The sequence below is a fragment of the Sturnira hondurensis genome, unplaced genomic scaffold, assembly GCF_014824575.4.
Source record: "Sturnira hondurensis isolate 20B ecotype Veracruz unplaced genomic scaffold, ASM1482457v3 Scaffold0000648, whole genome shotgun sequence".
Lineage (NCBI taxonomy): Eukaryota > Metazoa > Chordata > Mammalia > Chiroptera > Phyllostomidae > Sturnira > Sturnira hondurensis.
Genome location: NW_028073279.1, coordinates 4,214,332 through 4,233,450, shown reverse-complemented (window position 1 = coordinate 4,233,450; position 19,119 = coordinate 4,214,332). Strand labels below are relative to the sequence as shown.

General features: G+C 40.5%; 1 protein-coding gene across 3 annotated transcripts in view; it reads right to left on the bottom strand.

Moving 5' to 3' along the window:
* Positions 1–5,810, bottom strand: part of PTGER3 (prostaglandin E receptor 3) — an 83,739-nt gene extending 77,929 nt beyond the window's left edge. Inside the window, exons 1-2 of one of the 3 annotated variants that reach the window (XM_037042499.1) lie at positions 4,667–5,810; positions 1,801–2,073 (exon numbers count right to left, since the gene is read on the bottom strand). In XM_037042499.1, the coding sequence (XP_036898394.1) occupies positions 1,906–2,073; positions 4,667–5,560 (1,062 nt within the window). In that variant the 5' untranslated portion in view covers positions 5,561–5,810 and the 3' untranslated portion in view covers positions 1,801–1,905. Of the gene's footprint in view, positions 1–1,800; positions 2,074–4,666 lie in introns of those variants that run through there. The other 2 variants (XM_037042481.1, XM_037042491.1) reach the window with 2 other exon arrangements.
* Positions 5,811–19,119: the final 13,309 nt, after the last annotated feature.

Below are 19,119 nucleotides of genomic sequence, written 5' to 3'. Positions count from 1 at the left end.
TGACCCAGCAATTCCACTGTTAGGGGTATATCCTAAGAACCCTGAAACACCAATCCCAAAGAACCTATGCACCCCAATGTTCATAGCAGCACAATTCATGATAGCCAAGAGTTGGAAGCAGCCTAGGTGCCCATCGGTAAATGACTGGATCAAAAAGCTATGGTACATTTACACAATGGAATTCTATGCAGCAGAAAGAAAGAAGGAGCTCCTACCCTTTGCAACAGCATGGGTGGAACTGGAAAGCATTTTGCTGAGTGAAATAAGCCAGGCAGTGAAAGACAAATACCACATGATCTCACCTTTAACAGGAAGCTAAACAACAAAATAAACAAGTAAGCAAAATATGACCAAAGACACTGAAATTCAGAACAGGCTGACAGGGACCAGAGGGGGGAGTGGAGAGAATCACAGGGAAAAATGGGAAGGGCTCACATGAACAAGTATAAAGGACACATGGACAATAACTAAGGTGGGGGGTGGAAATGGGAGGGAGGTGGGGAGCACTGCGGGTGGGGTGGGCAGGACTTGGAATATAAGACAGAAACTGTACTTGAACAATTATTAAATTTAAAAAATAAAAATTAAATTAAAATTAAAAAAGAAATATTTGTCGAATCAATCACTCCTAAAATCTACCATTTCTGATAGCGTTAGTTCTCTCTTACCTGTCCTCCTCTGACTCCTCTCTTCCCACTGTCTCTAACCTAAAGCCCTAACCGGTCTGAAAAAGCAAGCCATAACTAATGTCACTTTCCCTTTTCCTGCCCACACCTATCCACACTACTGCACTGCCAATCTTTTCAAAATTCTCTCCCCTATTAAAAATAAAAATAAAAATAGAGGCTGTACGGCCTACTGGCAAAACAAAAAACAAACACTCCACCATCCTCATCCTTCGTTCCCCTTAACCACCTCGTGTCGGCCCCCTGAACTTCCCACACCGCAGTTCCCACAGCTCCAGTGTGCCCGCTCTGTTCTCTCCTGCTAGGCTCCCGGGCCCACTCGCTCTGCTCTGGGTTCAAGCTGTGTCATCCCACCTCTTCCAGGAAGCCTCCTCTGGCAAATTCAGGTGGACTTTCTTCCCAAAGTCAAAGGCATTCATTACATCCTAACTTGTATTGTTCTCTAATTGTTTCACTCGTAAATGTGGGAATTCTGCTTTTCTGAACAGATTACAACTTTGACCATTTTTCATAAGTCTACTTAATACCCCTTGCATAGTACCTAAAATGTATGATAGTGAACTCAAAAAATATAAAGAATTGAAAATAATCTCAATTCTTATAAAAGCAAATTATAGATGTTTCCTATAATGCCAATTCACATGTTTAATCGTTTTCCCTGAAACTATAAGCTTAATATGGCAGAAATTTATAGGTAGAGAAAATTTGCAATTGAACAAAACTTTTTTATAGTATAAAACAGCATTATTTCTGTAAAGCAAGTCTATCACATGTAGTCTATTTCAGGCAAATTTTATTTGTCAAAATACATCAGTGATTCCTTAAATTAAAAAAAAAAGTTACATCTGCATTGTGAAATATGTTCTTGAATCAAAGCATCTGTGTCTACATCTGCAGACACTGAGCAGGGAATGTGCTGGTTCAAGATCAAAGTCAAACGTTTCTAAGACTGCTTTTATCCAGTTCCTGTTATAAATGAGTGGCTATATTCCTCATACCTCACTTTTCACATTGTTGATAGTTACTTTACATTTACTATTTTTAAGATAGCTACAGTATTAGCCATATTCTACCTGCATGAGAAATGCCTGGTCTAAAAAAGCACAAAATGTACCCATAGCTTTTTCTCAACACTCACCCAAGGTTATTGCTGTTTCTGGAATCTTGGCTATCATGTCAAATAACAGAACTATTTGGTGACTGTGCTGCATAAAAAGAATTATAATAATAACAACAATAAAAAGTCAAACAGATTGCATTGCTGAGTCAACTGACTAATTCCAATGAATGACAAATGAACAGAAATAGGGCTAAGAATCACAGATATGGTGACACTATTTTCCACTGCATTCTCACTCAGTTTCTCATCTTGTATTTTGTAAGGTGTCTGGAAAAAATAAGAAGTAAAAAAACTTTCATTGGCAACACAGAGAACCTATATTTAAATATTTATGCAGTAGGAACTTGTAGCATTTGCAATATTTTCTTATTCTCTTCTCTGCTAAGTCTTCTGGCAGTAACAACTGAATATTGTTACAATCATGAAGGACTTCCAAGATAAAATATACTCAGGGTTCTTTTAAGGAGGGAGTTTGGATGATACCCAACTCAACAAAAGCTAATAGGGAATCCGTATTTTACCCCTAGTTAAGAAAAAGATGTAGAACACAATCTCTCACTTTAACATTAATACACTAAAAATTCAATTCACTAAGTTCTAGTGTTTTCATTCTTATAATTCCCTCACCTATTAAGAAAGTGGTTTTTCCAGTTTCTTTCTTTCCTTTGAAATAATTCCAGCTTTTTAGTGGAGAGCTTTTTGAAGATATTTAGAGATTTAATTTCAATGGTGCACAAAACAGAAGATAGAGAACTATGTGCTTCAGTTTAAAAAGTACCCATTCTGCAAATCTTTAATTTCTTCTCTTTGATATAATCAAGCATGTTAAAATTATTTTAAGTTTCATGTTTTTATGAGATCTGAATTAATAAGATCTCTAAAAACAGGCTGCAAAGCAATAGATCTGTTTGAATGTAGGTATTAATTGAAATTAAATAAGGCTATTTCCAAATAGTCTGTCTTAAGAGAGTAAGTTTGGCCATCCTAGGTTACGATTCTCAGAACTGATCTAAATTCTTCCAAGGCCACTATGCTTATGGTATTAAAGTTTTAAAGTAAAAGACACACTACTATACGTAGTATCTCTTCTAGTTTAAAAAAATCTATACATTTGGTTAACTGTATGGGTAAGCATTTTATTCATATGAGTTAACTGCATTTTTTCCAGGATATAAAGAATATGATAGCGCAAACTCAAAGACGTGGGACTCAAATGACAGTCCTGAAAAATTCAGATTTTTCTTTGTTGCCTTTAAAGTTATGTTCATTTTCATAGTTTATTACAGTGTTCATTATTTAAGAACTCCTTTTCCCCTGTTTGACCACCTACACACTCCATTCCTCAACCACTGAAGTAAATATATCTAAAATTGGTGCTGGTTTTGATAGGCTACGGTGATGACATCAGCCTGAGTTCTAGCTCCTGGAACGCAGAACTGTGACCAAATAGCAGCTTGTGGTTGGAGCCAGCCTCAGGCAGTTGGAACAATGCTGAGCCCCCTAGGAAGTGCTTGCACTGAGAGTAAGTCAGTGGGCCCTTGGGGTCTTGAACTCTCCTTGTCACCACATGTCGTCAATGATTTGGAGCCAAGACTTGTGCTCCAAATACACTGCACCAGTGAAACAGGTCTTCTGAAATATCTGCTTTGTCCAGTGAATGGGGAGGGGGGGGGAGGGACGATGGCTCTATTTTTACATACAAGAGATTTAAAACTGTAAGTGGTGCACAACAATGTCAGTGTATTTAATATTACTGAACTAAATAGTCAAAATGGTAAATTTTATGCTGTGTGTATTTTGCCACAATTTAAAAGGAAAAACTAAATGTGTGTGGTTCTGAAAATGTGTGTCCATGGGTTTCAGAAGTTTTTCACAGCCGTCTAATAAATTTCCAGGTCCAATATATAATGTGTTATATCTGTCAAGTTGCTATTTGTGCAACATGACTCCTATCAAGCCAGTCTGCCTAAATAAGTCTCCACCCATCAGGCATTAGTAAACAGTACTCACCCACAGAAATCTCCAGCTAAAAGTAACAGAGGAAAGTAAGATGTAAGAGTGGCTGTTTTACAAGGAGCTTGTGGAAACATCACTTGCTCCTAGACTGTGCACCCCTTTGAGGAGCTGGGAAGTGATGAAATCCCTACCTCCTATTCCAGGATTGGCCTTGCTCCCAGTCCTGAATAGGTGCCACAAGGGTAAATAAAGGCTGGCCATCAGGAGTTACAAAACTTTGAGGGTCCACTGACTGTCAGTTCAAGCATTTCCTAGGGGGTCTAGCATCCTTCTAAATGGCTGAGGTTGGCTCCAACCACAAATGCACCTTTACTCTCCTGCCTCTAGTCTAGAGTGAGCCTTCAAGGAAGGCAATTGCAGGCTGCGCTGAAAAGGACACAGAGGCTGAGAACCTGCAAGAGGGCTGTGTCTGCCTGTGGTCACAGGTAGAGGATTTTTTGCTGAAAGTCACCTCAGCGTGGGAGGGGTGTTTGAAATGAGGGGGAAACCCACAGCCACAGGCTACAGTTGTCATTGCCAATATGCCCAGGAGAAACCTCCATCTCTGTACAGGCACTGAAATCATACCTGGGTATTCTCTTAACTCCCTCCAATTACAATGTGAGTGCCTCTGTGGTCTCCATATGTGTAACCAGAACCTAAGGCAATGGATGGCATTTGAAGTCACTCAGGAAGTTAAGTGAGGAACTCAACTCAGAAGCTTCAACCAAGATTGCTCAGACAGAAAGTCTTCCCCAAAGCTGTGTGATTGCAAACACACCTCTGCAGGAGATGTCACTTTTGAGAACTCTCTATTGTCCTCAGGCGCTCCACCCAGACCTCTACATACCCAGGAACTACCTACCAGCAGTGGAGACCAGCAGACCGACAGCACGCACATGATCCCCATGAGCTGGATGGCCGTCTCAGTTGTGATCCGGCCCCACTGGGCACTGGACTGAGAAGCCGTGGCCTTGGCCCGACAGCGGGACACCAGGGCCTTAATGGTGGCCAGGTTGCAGGCAATGGTGATGGTCAGCGCCGAGAGCCCTAGGAAGGCAAAGGTAGAGGCGAAGAAAAGGTTGCCCCACTCGGGCGGGGAGCTAGTCCCGTTGCCACCTCCTCCGGTGCTAATGAAGCACCACGTCCCGGGCCACTGGATGGTGTACTGGCCCACGCCTAGCACCGGCAACAGGGCGAAGGCGAGCACCGCCAGCCACACGCCGAGCAGCACACAGCGGGTGACGCGCGTCTTCATGTGGCTCGCGTACCAGTGCGGGGCCCGGATGGCCAGAGCCCGCTCGACGGCCATGGCACTGGCGACGAAGAGCGAGGAGAGCCCAAAGACAGTCATGGTCAAGCCAAAGAAAGTGCACAGCCTGCCCGACGGGTCGAGGTGCTCCCAGCGCTGCTTGGACAGGTACACGACGATGACCACGGGGCTGGTGAGCAGCTGCCCGACCATGTCCGTGAGCGCTAACCAGCCGATGCACAGTAGGAACGACTTCTTGCGCTTGCTCTCCCGGCGCCGGTAGCTCCGCGACACCAGCAGCATGGCCAGCGCATTGCCCACGAAGCCGGTGATCAGCATGGTGATCGGGAAGACGACGGACACCGAGCGGCAATCCTCTCCGGTCTCCCGGGCGCGCGTAAGGTTGCCCCGCGCCTCCGCGGAGCGCTCGGGCTCCCACAGGCCGGGGTAGGAGTAGTTGAGACGGGCGCAGAAAGGGGCGCTCCCGTCGCCCCGGGCCTCCTTCATGTTGGCTTCGAGGTGAGGATAGGACGGCGCCCGGGGAGCGGCAGCGGGAGCAGGTAGACCCGGTGCGGGAGGCGGCGAAGGTCGGGAGCGACCCGAGCTAGGGCTGGGGCGGGGCTGCCTTCCATGATGCGGGCGCAGCCGCCGCGGGACTTGGCTACGTCGGCCGCCGCGGCGCCGGGGCTTTCGCGCCGAGCAGGCAGCCGCGCCGTCGGCCGTGGGAAGCCTGTAGCTCCCGGGCTCGCCGAGGCGGCTCGCCCCCTCTTTAAGGCCGAGGGGGCGGGGCGCCCGTGGGGGTGCGCCGGGTGCGGTGGGCGGGGCGGGGAGTAGCTGCAGAGCGCGTCCCTCCGCCACCGCGCTACCGCGGCCCAGGGCGCGAGGGCTGGGGAAAACCTCCAGGAGGGATCCTCTCGGAAAGCCCAGGTTCGACCCCGACCGGACGCCCTTCCCCGCTCCGCGTTTCCTCCGTTTCCTCCTGTCTCTGCCAGACGAGCGTCCGTGGGCCCGGGGACTAAAATGTTCGCTGGATCTCTCAGCTCCAGGCAAGTTGCCGAGACCCACGGAGAACGCCCGCTCTGCTCCTTTCCCATCCACAGGGACTGGGTCCTCCCCCTGCAGATCTTTTGTAACCCTGGGAAGCCTAACTCTCCTGTCCCTAGGTAATCTAGGCAAACCACACTCCTTTGCTAGCTGATCGTGAACTTTTTTCCCTTTGTACTTCGGGATTCTGGAGTAATCATGAGCGGGCCAGACTGCCTTGTTCCCTGGAGCGCACTGAAACATAGAAAACTAATAGTAACGCCGGACTCAAGGAAATAGGTACAGGGAAACAAAATCTGCGGGTCGAATTGGAAAATGAAGATATCCCAAGTACCACCTCCCACCGAAAATCCCCCTTCACTCCCTCTTAGAAACAAGTCAGCTCAATAAAAGCGAGCAGAAGTGGCTAGAGGCAGGTGGCAGCCACTTACATACATGAGATGGTGAAGTAAACTACTGCCAGATGTGGGAAATGGGGGGAGGGGAGGGGAGGGGAGGGAGGGAGCCGCAGGGAAGCATGCTCTTGCAAAGCCTCCAACCATTCTCCACCCCTTGCCCATTCTCATACAATTAGGACTAAAAACTGTAACCTTTACTGAAATGGGTACAATTGCCTAGTGATCTCTTTTACTGAGACAATATTCTATGTTTTCACAAGTGTTTTCCATTTTATCAGAGATTCTCCAAGATCCTGTTGCTATTATCACTCCTCTTTTTATGGTGAGGTAACTGAGACTCCGTGAAGTTATATAAAAGATATAAAAGATATATGCCCAAGGTCTTAAAGCACCCCAGTCTCTGTCTCCTTACTAGAGGCACAGTGTACCTCACACAGATACATACCATCATCAGGTGCAAATCAATAGTAAGACCAGTTATTGACAAACCTAAAAAGGCACTTTTTTTTGGTCTCTTCACGTTGTCCTGGAAATGAAAGTATTTTTAAAAATTATTCACAAGCTTCATTTTTCCTCATAGTTAAGAAATTAGACCTAATCATATAGTACTATGAAGACCATTACCCAGACTTAAGATGGACTTTTGGAGCTGGTCATGCCAGTTCGTTTTTTCCAGCTGAGTTGGTATCTTTGGGGGATGTAAATGAATGGTAGGTAATGTGATAGAATATGTTCTCCTGCATTTTTTCGTTTTGTGTTATTTTATTCTGTATGAAAACTTGAAAAAACATCTTTGGTTGGGGAAAAGTAAAAATGTAATTTAAACTCCATTTTAACAATATGCATTAGTCACATTACTAAGTTCATTGTAATTTATGTTTTACTGCTATTTAAAATTTTTTCACTTTTCAATTTTCTTTTTAAATGTCATGTTTCTATGAGAATAATAGCTAGGAAGGAATAGTGAAGAGGTTTGCTTTTTAAATGTTCCCTAAACTTTGTCTTATTACTCTCACCCCCCTCCCCCAAATTGGGAAAGTATTTTTTTAGAATGTCATTTGAAAAGTAGAATACTTCATGGTAATCTTAGATATACATTTTAGCCAAAGAAAAAACATACTAAATTTAATTTTCACTAATAAATTTCTAGCATAATTGTTTTATTTAAAAATCTGACCTTTTCATGATTCATATAGTATAGCTAAAAGAACAAAGCTGCATTATTCTCATTTCATTATAAATATTTGACTTCTTTAAACTTTTTTTTTCTCAATGAACAAACAAAATGGAAACAGACGGTAGAGAGCAGACTGGTGGTTACCAGAAGGGAGGGAAGTTGTGGAACTGGGTGAAAGAGACAAAGAGATTAACAAGTACAATTTGATAGTTACAGAATAGTCATGGGAATGTAAAGAAAAGCATAGGAAATATAGTCAATAATATTGTGATAACTATGTATGGTGCCAGGTGGGTACTAGAAATATTGGGGGAAACACTTTGCACAGTATATGATTGTCTAACCACTGTGCTGTACACCTGAAATTAATAGAAAATAATTTAAAAGTAAACTGCAATTGAAAAATAAAATGCAAATTCTTAAAAAATAAAAATGTGAAATCATAATTTTTCTTTACTTTCTTCATTGAAGTGCATGCTGTAGTCAACTGGACTTCATATAATAGGAAGAAACTATCAACCAGGTAGTACCCAATTGTTACCCTCTTTTACTCACCTGTACACTGATGCACCAAAAATGTTGCATTTCAGATCTTTGATGTAACACTTTTCTTCTTTCAGCATTTTAATTCACTCTAAGTGATCTGTTTTGTAGCTATTAGCATTGCAAACCAGTAATTTGGGGGATCTGAGGATTCACGCAAGTAGGGCACTCACACTTGGATTCTGTTTGACACTTTCTGGTGTTAGAAAAATAGTGTGAATTTCTGAATTTTGGTCACCAGCACCCTCTCGTGTCCAAAAGTCTAATTACATGCTGTACACTAAACATTTCTGAAAGACAAATATATTCTTTGCTTAAGGAAACTCTGACATCTTTCCTAAAGGTTTACTTAATTTAATTTAATTTAATTTAATTTAATTTAATTTAATTTATTTTTAGAGAGGGGGAAGGGAAGGAGACACATCAATGTGTGGTTGCCTCTCGCGCGCCCCCTACTGGGGACCTGGTCTGCAACCCAGGCATGTGCCCTGGACTGGAAATCCAGCCCACCACCCTTTCTTTGGTTGGAAGGCCAGCACTCAATCCACTGAGGCACACCAGCCAGGGTGGGGTTTACTTACTAATACGTAACTCTGGTCATTTTGTTTTCCTTTGAGTGTACAAACTGGCATGTCTGCTTAATCCATAAACCAGTAGAGGATTAAAGTTATGGAGTCAGATAATTGAAAGACTACATATTCAAATACTTTTCAAAAATTAATGTATATATTATCCCATTATATATTTTTGCCCTAGAAATGATTTTAATCCACAAATTGTGTGCCTTTTGTAGCTTACATTTTAAAATTCATGACAATATTAAATGTATTCTATTTACTTTCTACTGAAGTTCTATTAAATATTTTTTTAAAGATTTTATTTATTTATTTTTAGAATGAGTAGAGGGGAGGGAGAAAGAGGAATACCAATGTGCAAGAGATACATCAAATCAGTTGCTTCTCACACACCCTCAAATGGGGACCTAGCCCACAACCCAGGCATGTGCTCTGATGGGGAATTGAACCGGTGACCTTTCAGTTCACAAGCAGGCATTCAGTTCACTGAACTACCCCAGCCAGGGCCTATTAAGAAATCTTAACACAGCCCTGACTGGTGTAGCTCGGTGGACTGAGCGCAGGCCTGTGAAGCAAAGGGTGGCCAGTTAGATTCCCAGTCAGGGCACATGCCTGGGTTGCAGGCCAGATCCCCAGTAGGGGACACATGAGAGGCAACCACACATTGATGTTTCTCTCCCACTCCTTCTCCTTCTGTTGCCCTCTGTCTAAAAAATAAATAAATAAAATATATATATAAAAAAAGAAATCTTAACACAGACATGGGTTAAAAAATGCAATTAATAACTAGGTTAACATAATCAGGCCTTTGATTACCTCGTTATGGATGGAAAATATCTGCTATTCTTACTCCATGGCATCAACTGGTAATTTCATCATATTTTTTAGTCATTCACTCATTCAGTAAATATTTATTGAGCATACCATGTCAGACACTGTACAAGTTGTTAGAGATACAGAAAAATACACAAAAGCCTATACATGTATGGAGTTTATTTTTAGTGCAAAACTCTTTGATATTTTTAATCCAAAAATAACTGCAGCAAGAATGTTAACCTCAGTGGCTTTTGTGATTTGACATGGTGGTAGGATCTCATATGAAACCCAATTTTAAAAACTATGTACAGTTTTTATGAAAATTTGGAAAAAATATGTAGTTTTCATTATCAAATGGGACTTATCTCAGGAACCCAAAGTAAATTTAAGGCACAAATATCAGTCGATGCAGTTGCCATTTTAACAAAATATATGATGCTTTATTTTTTATTTTAAAAAAATCCTTATTTCTTTTATTTTTAAATATATTTTATTGATTATGCCATTACAGTTGTCCTATTTCCCTCCCTTCATTCCCCTCCACCCTGCACACCCCCTCCCCCACAATTCCCCCCCTTTAGTTTATGTCCACGTGTCTCAAGTTCTTTAGATTCTATATTTCCCATACTATTCTTGCCCTCCCCCTATCTATTTCCTACCTACCATCTATGCTACTTATTCTCTGTACCTTCTCCCCCTTTCTCCTCTTCCCATTCCCCTGTTGTTAACCCTCCATGTGTTCTTCATTTCTATGGTTCCACTCCTGATCTAGCTGTCCTCTTGGTTTGCTTTTGTTTTAGGTGTGGTTGTTAGTAACTGTGAGTTTGCTGTCCTTTCACTTCATATTTTTTATCTTCTTTTTCTTAGATAAGTACCTTTAACATTTCATGTAATAAGGGCTTGGTGATGATAAACTCCTTGAACTTAACCTTATCTGAGAAGCACTTTATCTGCCCTTCCATTCTAAATGAAAGCTTTGCTGGATAGAGCAATCTTGGATGTAGGTTCTTGCCTTTCATGACTTGGAATACTTCTTTCCAGCCCCTTCTTGCCTGTAAGGTCTCTTTTAAGAAATCAGCAGACAGTCTGATGGGCACTCCTTTGTAGGTGACTGTCCCCTCATCTCTTGCTGCTTCTAGGATTCTCTCCTTCATTTTAATCTTGGCTAATGTAATTATGATGTGCCTTGGTGTGTTCCTTCTTGGGTCCAACTTCTTTGGGAGTCTCTGAGCCTCCTGGATTTCCTGGAAGTCTATTTCCTTTGCCAGACTGGGGAAGTTCTCCTTTATTATTTGTTCAAGTAAGTTTTCCACTTGTTGTTCTTCCTCTTCCCCTTCTGGTACCCCTATAATTCAGATGTTGGAACGTTTAAAGATGTCCTGAAGGTTCCTAAGCCTTTCCTCATTTTTTTTGAATTCTTGTTTCTTCATTCTTTTCTGTTTGGTCATTTTCTTCTTCCTTCTGGTCCACTCCCTTGATTTGAGTCCCAGTTTCCTTTCCATCACTATTGGTTTCCTGTGCATTTCCCTTCATTTCAATTATTTTAGCCTTCATATGTTCCTCTAATATGTGGCTAAAATCAACCAATTCTGTGAGCATCCTGATCACCAGTATTTTGAACTGTGCATCTGAAAGACTGGCTATTTCTTGGTCACTTAGAATTATAGGCTCTGGGGCTTTGAGTTGTTCTTGAGTCATAATGTTTGTTCTGTTCGCACCTGTTATGTATGGGGGGGGGTGGAGCCTTAGGTGTTCACCAGGGCAGGGAGCCCCAGTTGCTGGGTTGTGACGCTGTATGTGGAGGCAGGGTCAAAGAGGGGCGATGGGGGTCACCTCTGCTGCTTCCCGCCACTAGGGCCTGCGTGGTTGTCTCACTGCTCGCTCCTTTGCCCGGTTTATCTGTGCACGAATGTGTGACTGCGGGCAGTTTGCTGCCTTGCCCCCTCACTGGGTCTGCCCATCGCAACCCCATGCCTGGGATCTGCCAACTGCCACCCACACACCTAGGTAGGTCTGGCTGAGTTTTCCTGCGCAACCCTGCTCCGCCAGTCGTTGGCTCCGGTCCTTTTATCAGTCTGGCTGAACGGTTCATTGTTGGACTTCCATATAGTTCAATTTTCTGTGCTTTGGTTGAGTTTTTGTTACTAAAACTTTGTTGTCTTTAAACTTGGTTGTGCGAGGAGGCACAGTGTTTCCACCTATGCCTCCATCTTGGCCGGAATTCTCGAGATGCTTTAAAGTCATTGTTAAATCACACATCTGGGTACACTGAGTCCCTTTGAATTGACTGCCTTTTCTTCAAAGTTTTCTTCCGATTTCATTACATGACTGCTAATTTTTAATTGAAAATTAGTCATTAATGTACTGTAGTGACTGTGAATTCTATTGTTTCCTCCCAAAAAGGTTACGGATTTGGGGGTTCTTTCAGGCAGTTAACTTGCCTGGATTCAAAGTGCCAACACTTCCTTTTCTGTGGTATGCAGCTGCTGCTACCTCTTGTTGATTTCATGTTTCCTAATGGCTGCTATACAAACAGGTTCCCTGTGGTCTAATTTACCCTATCACTCTGTAATTTGTTGATGAGGGAGTGATGGGGACCTCTCTCTCTGGGATTTCATTGTTCAGGGGGAATTCTCAGAACAGGAGCATTCATTCCACTTCAAACTCTGGCTTCTGCACCTTTTTGCTTCAAGTCAGTCTTTCCCTCTGCTGGGTTAATAGAGGTTCATATGGGAACTTGGGCTTGGCACACCTTGGGCTCTGGGAGACCAGGGACAGGCTGCAGTTCAGGAGTGACGGGAGTCACACTCATTGGAAGTAATGTCTGGCAGGTCATCTGTCAGAGCTCTCCAGGTCACTGCAGATGCTCTCCAGCTGTGCCAGGATGTTTTTTCATTTGTTTCAGATGAAAGGGTAAAATCTTGTCCTGAAGCACAAGTTCTCTGCTTATTTCTCCACTTTAATATTCTCCATTCTTGAAACAAAAATTAGATAAGGTAATATCTAATTTTTCCCAAATATATTTTTCCTAATATATTTCAAAGCTGTTCATTCCCTTCTAAGTACTGCTTTAGCTGAATCCCACAAATATTTTTATCATTCATTCAGAATATTTTATATTCCCATTGTCATTTCTTTTTCCATCACGGAGATGTTTAATTCAAAACTTTTACTTTCCAGTTTTGTCATTGATTTCTAGTTTAATTCCATAGTGGTCAGAAAATCTCCTGTGATAAATCATTTGAGAATTGTTGTATGAATCAAGTAGTGTTACCTCAGTACCCATTAATTCATCCCAAAACTCCTGAGTGCCAAGTACTGAACAATAAAGCATTTTCTCTTACAGGGCGATGTTGTGACTTATACAAGTTCTAGCAAATGCCTAAGTCCCAAGCAAGTGCCTAGTGCTGAAACATTTTTTTCTTGTCAAAATGTGATGAGTACAGGTTTTGGAGTCCTGAAGCTGTCAAGTACTGAGGTATGACTGTATGTGTACATGTTCCACGTGCAGCTGTGTAGTGTTTGATGATAATTAGGTGAGATTGGTTGTTGTTCAGATATTTTACATGCTTAACACTTTTTTTCTTATTAGTTACTATTTAGTATTGATTTCTGAACTATAGGGAGCTGTTTGTCCTTTTAGGTCTACGTTTTGCAGTTACATAATTAGGTACTACAAGTTTGATTACCTTAAATTGTGCTTTTATCATTTTGAAGTGTTCCTACGCATCTCTCTGCTGCTTAACTGGAATAGTTTATCACTTTGCCACATTACATATTGGTTAATATTGTCATGGTATCTTTTCCATCTTCAACCTCTGGTCTTACTCTGAATGTCTTATGATATAATGGAGTTCAGGAATTTTACTTTAATCCTGCCTGATAATCTGTAATTTAATTGAACTGTGCAATTCACTTTTATTTACTTACTGATATAAGTTTAATTGGCCTGGTAGACTTCACCTATTTTTAAAATTTATCTTTAAGAAAAATCACCATAATCAAATCTTATTTTTCTCATGTTAACTACCTTCTTTTAGTAACCACTATTGAATTGTATTGTGTAAATTATGTTCCCTTGACTTACTAAGTGCTATCTTGTTTTGAATACTGAAGTGTAACCTTCATCTGCTTAAGCAAGCCTTCTCTGGCCATTCTCGTCGTATTGAGTATGCCTTTCTGTTTTCCAAACAGCAAGCCAAATTTGTTTGTATTAAAACTACACCATTTCAAACCTTTCAATATTTTCCAACTATTCTTCAAATACAACTCAAATTTCCTTCTCTTGCCTGTAAACCTGACATGATAGGGCCTCTCTACCACCTTATGGCATTTTTTATCTAGCCATACAGCAGTTTTGCTAGCTATATCATCTTAAAAATACTTTGCAACTCTGGCACAGCTCTTTTAAGAATTAGGCTCCCAAAAATAATTTGCTTGACCTTTAGGTCTTCTACTCATCACTATAAATAAACCACTCCTACTTTTTACTTGCTGCCCAGTACTAACCAAAATTTGTAATTGTTTCCCCTGCTTTAATGTATAATTCACAATATATTTCACCATCTAATCAGTCAGTTCACTGCCTAGCACACAGTAGAAACACCATCAACATACAATCAAATAAACGTAATTCTTTCCTATGATCTAGATATTGATGCAAAATTAGCCTTAAAGGCCTGTACTAAATGAAAAAAAATTAAGAATTTTACAGTAATGAAGAGGTCATATTGATTCAAAAAGCCCAGCAAATACTGGGTGGGGTGAAAGCAGGTCCCCATCCTGTACTATCAAAATAGCATTAACTAATGACACAGAATACAGTGGTGTGCATGATACATTCATGCAGGTCCCCATCCTGTACTATCAAAATAGCATTAACTAATGACACAGAATACAATGGTGTGCGTGATACAGTCAATGTGTTAAATGTCTAAATGTGTTAAATTCCTGAAAGCTTTTTTAATACCCAAGTTAACTTAAAATTGGTATTTTTCCCTTTTTTGACACACGAAGGAAAGGTCTTCCACGCATAGAGAACATGGGTTTGCTACTTTCCAGTAAGTTTACCAAACTCACAGGCCAAGTTACATTTTTCATGTCAGATACTTGCCTTAGACCTTGATATGGAATGCTTTATGAGAAACCTGGATTTAAATCCGCTTCCATAATCATTATTTGAAAGAATGGTGAAAATAACTGTTACAAGTGCAATGTCCCAATATCCAGTGGGGCAGGTTCAGCAGCACAGGGTACATAGCCTGAGTAGTATGCTCTGTAATTTCTGGTAGAGAATGAGCAGCACCTTTTGACCTTTCTTGATTTTAATGCATTAACAATAACAGTTTTAAGTGTGCATAGGGCAATGAAATCTTGTAATTCAAATCATACCATTTTCAAAGGTACAAATATGCCCTATGTTCTGATTATGGTAACTAATACCAAATTAAAATTCTTAAGTTCTCATAGCCACATTTTGTCAAATGACAAAAATGCAGACGATTTATTTTCCCTGCTCAGAATTCTGTAGAGAAGTGTTTAATCATTGACAAGCAACATTTTCAAGTTTGACATCAAAACGTGGATTACAGAGGTGATATTATAATTAATATAATGAAAGACTATTAATTCATCAGACTTCTTTTATTCAACAGTTCCACTTTGTATTTTTGACTTTCAGGTTTTTTCCCTACTGAGCAATCAGTCAAATCACGCACTTCTTTCCTAACAGGTGGTGGTGTTAGTCTATGTATGCCCAAATTTTTTTTTTTTTTCCCGCTAACAAAATGTATGATGTTAGCAAAATTCACTGGTGTTAATTATCAAGCTATGTTCTTCTAAGAGCTTTTTGAGCTTTCTGGTAAACTACACTTCATTATGGACAGCATTTTAATCTACACTGAACCATTTTCAACTTTATTACTTATTATGTTCCCACATCACAAATAAGGCCATTTTTTAAAATTTGTTGCTTTCTTTTCAAATAAGGCACCACACTGCACTTAGATTAAAGGTGTACTCTAAAGGAACTCAACTTACCAATGATGAACTTGCTTAGCTTACTATCTTCACAGAGGCATATTAGAAATAAACTAGTATTTGACCTAAAATATTACTAGCATAATTTCTAGTGCTTCTGTCTTTGGTGGTATTAAAAAGAATTGTTTTCAAAATGTACACTGTAAGGCTGACTGCTGATCTCACTGCTATCTTAGTTGTTTGCAACAGAGGCTACATATTCTAATACTGATTACAATGAACAATTTACTTACATGAAACTTCTAGAGCTCTGTAATACATTGAAACCATGGCTGGACTGCTAACTTTAAATCTTTTTCAGCTTGTAAAGAAATGGTTTTATTAAACTTGAAGAGGGAAAAAGGTCTGGAGACATGTTTGATAACTGGTTTTGATGTTGGTCCATCTCGCAAAGATAGGTATCAGAATAAAAAATCCAGTGATCATGTTTTTCAGTAAAAACAAGCCTTTAATTATTAGTACCAAGAAAAATACAACTGATCAAAATCTCAATATAGAAGATATTAACTCCCTTGTCAAATATTGCTTGCCATGACAGGCTGTTCTAGAGATTGGCAATAGTGGGTCAAGACAAGGCCTATCAAGAAATTCACCTAACTCCTATGGCAACTCAGGTACCATGATGGTATCCTACTATTCTGAACTGAGTTATTAAGTCCAAGGGTGAAAGGGATGATAGCAAATTGTGTGTGGGGCACGCAAGTCATGGGAAACTTGTAGAAGTCTATCAAAAGTAGTAGTTCAGCATGGTTCACGTGGAGCGTGTACAAGCTGTGTCCACAGCATTTGAGATTTGTGGTAAGAAAGGATGAGGTGGTGAGGTGTCAGTACTTAAAAAGTGAAAGGCAAGCACACATTGATGCGTCTCTCCCTCCTTTCCACTCTACAAACAGTAAACAAACATATCTTTTACATGACAAGTAAAAGGATTTTAGTTTAAAACAGAATGCTGGTAAGACACTGACAGCATAAATGATTGTTAACACCATTCTGGTATCAGAGATTAAAGGATCATTGCTTGGTAAATAAATTTGGCAAATCCTATGGAACACCTATTTGCTGGATAGAACTGGGAACAAGATGACCACTCAAGGAGTCAACTGTAGTACCTTAGCCTATAAACCGTACAGCGGCAGCAGTAATAAAACTGTGGGTTTGAGATTTGAGGTAGAACTACCAAGTCAAGTAAGGTTTGGTTTGTAGTGAGGAAAAAATAGAAATCTAAGTATTTTCAAGTTTCTGATAATGCTATGCAATAAGAACTTTAGCACTGATTTTGATGGACTAATAGTTTAGGGGAACTTACATATGGTAAAACTGACATTTGTTTAGAGGGACATACGCTGTAGGCAGAGGTATGGATTTGATGCTGTGGAAGGAATCTGCATATTAGTATATATAAAATATCTTAAGCACCAGCCAGTGTGGCTCATTGGGTTGGGCATCATCCCATAGACTGAAAGTCACCAGTGCAATTCCCAGTCAGGGCACATGCGTGGGTTGTGGGCCAGGTCCCCAGTTGGGGGTGTGAGAAACAACCAATTAATGTTTCTTTCCCTCTCTCCCTCCCCGCCCCTCTCTAAAAATAAATAAAATCTTAAAGTTAAAAAAAGTATCTTAAGACATGAGTAGGGCGTAGTAGTAACAGTAGCCAATATTTGCTATATACTTATGTGCCAGGTATAAAAAACATGCCAAGGGTCATACAGCTACTGTGAGAAATTCATACCAGGCACTTTGATTCTAAGGGGGACAAAACAGAAATCAATTATCTCTGTTAACTGTACAGCTGGATTATACCCATGCAGTGGTGTCCAACCTGTGGCCACATGCTGCTCTGGGTGGCTATGAATGTGACCCAACACAAAACCGTAAATTTACTTAAAACATTGAGACTTTTTGGGAATACATGTTGCAGTGTATTTAATGTGTGGCCCAAGACAACTCCTCTTCTTCCAGTGTGGCCCAAAGACACCAAAAGGTTAGACACCCCTGCAAAAGCAAACGACTTCATGTTACATTCAGTTGGAGATACTAAGTTTTGTGATGATCCCACTGGTAGGCTACAGTTAGGGTAAGTACAAAAGGTCTTCAACTCATCACTGTTTCCGATCAGCACTTAATGTGGTATAGTTCAATTCAGATGGCATTATTTTGAAGTCTGTTTTCCAAGGTTCCACAAAGCCAGTTATTTTTGGCCCCCTAAAGATATAATCAAACCTTTACAAATTAGCTCACCTTACTCATCCATTAACTTGTTCTTTAAGACTACTTAAGTCAATTTCTTAAGGTTTGCCTTTTCATTCAGACAAAACCAATTCTTCCCATTTTATCTTTTGTTTTCTTCAATGCAAATTTTTATGAAGTGTTCCCCCCACTACATTGAGGTAATGGGAAAGAGGTCATCTTTATACATTTTCAGCTCTAAATCCAGGTCTTTTTACTTCTTTGAGTAATGCTACAGCTTTCCTAATAATCTTCCTAGATTTATTTTAATCAGTCATTACTAAGTATTTAGGAATTTACCCAATTATTATACATGCTTTTCTCATGCCGGTACCTTTTATTTTGATAAATACAGACACTTAGGTACTATTACTCATTACATGTTTTATCTTTTATTTCTGTGTACAGAACTACAACACCTTGTGCCCTGTGTAAGCACCCAAGTGCTTCAATGTGGCTGGAAAAAATTATAGTATGTTTATTGGTCCCTTTCAGGGACCGCAAACTTGCTTGTAATCCTACATGGACCCACTCCTCCTGATACTAAATTAACTGTCAAGGATCTTGTTTAAGGCTGAAGCCACCACCACCCTCATCACAGTGCTGGATCTCACTCCCTTAACTACCTGATGAACCTCTCTAACAATCCTTCCCTCCTCTCCATTATTTACTTTCTGTTCTATTGGAGAATGGAAGCATGTCAAAGATATAGAAGCCAAACTGAAAGAACTCCCAATGGCCAAAGCTGAACAATTTGGGCAATAAAATAACACTGCCCTGAACTATGAAGTATAAAATAAATATGCATGAGTTCACACAAACTAAGAAAGTAGACACAGCTTTCTTACAGGTTAATCTAAATATGAATAGTGAGCCCTCCCAACAGGAGATGGCTTTAATCCTACTTCACCCCTACTCTGAAAATGGGCTATACTTTGTAACTTGTTAACAAAGAATGGAGCAGGTTAAAAGAAAGTAACTATAATGGTGTATTAGGGCAATTCCTACCTTAACCAAGTGATGAAGGTTAACATCTCCAGTGGTATCATGTATCCTTGGTATGTGATAAGAAGGGCACTTTTCCTCTATGGTATTCTTTCAAAAAACCCGTAACCCCAGTCTAATCACAAGAAAAATTATAGACAAACTTAGAATGGGAGGACATTGTGTAGGATACACGACCATCATTCCTCAAGACCATTGGTCATCAAATGTAAGGAAAAAAGGTCAGACCAGAAAGGACTAAAG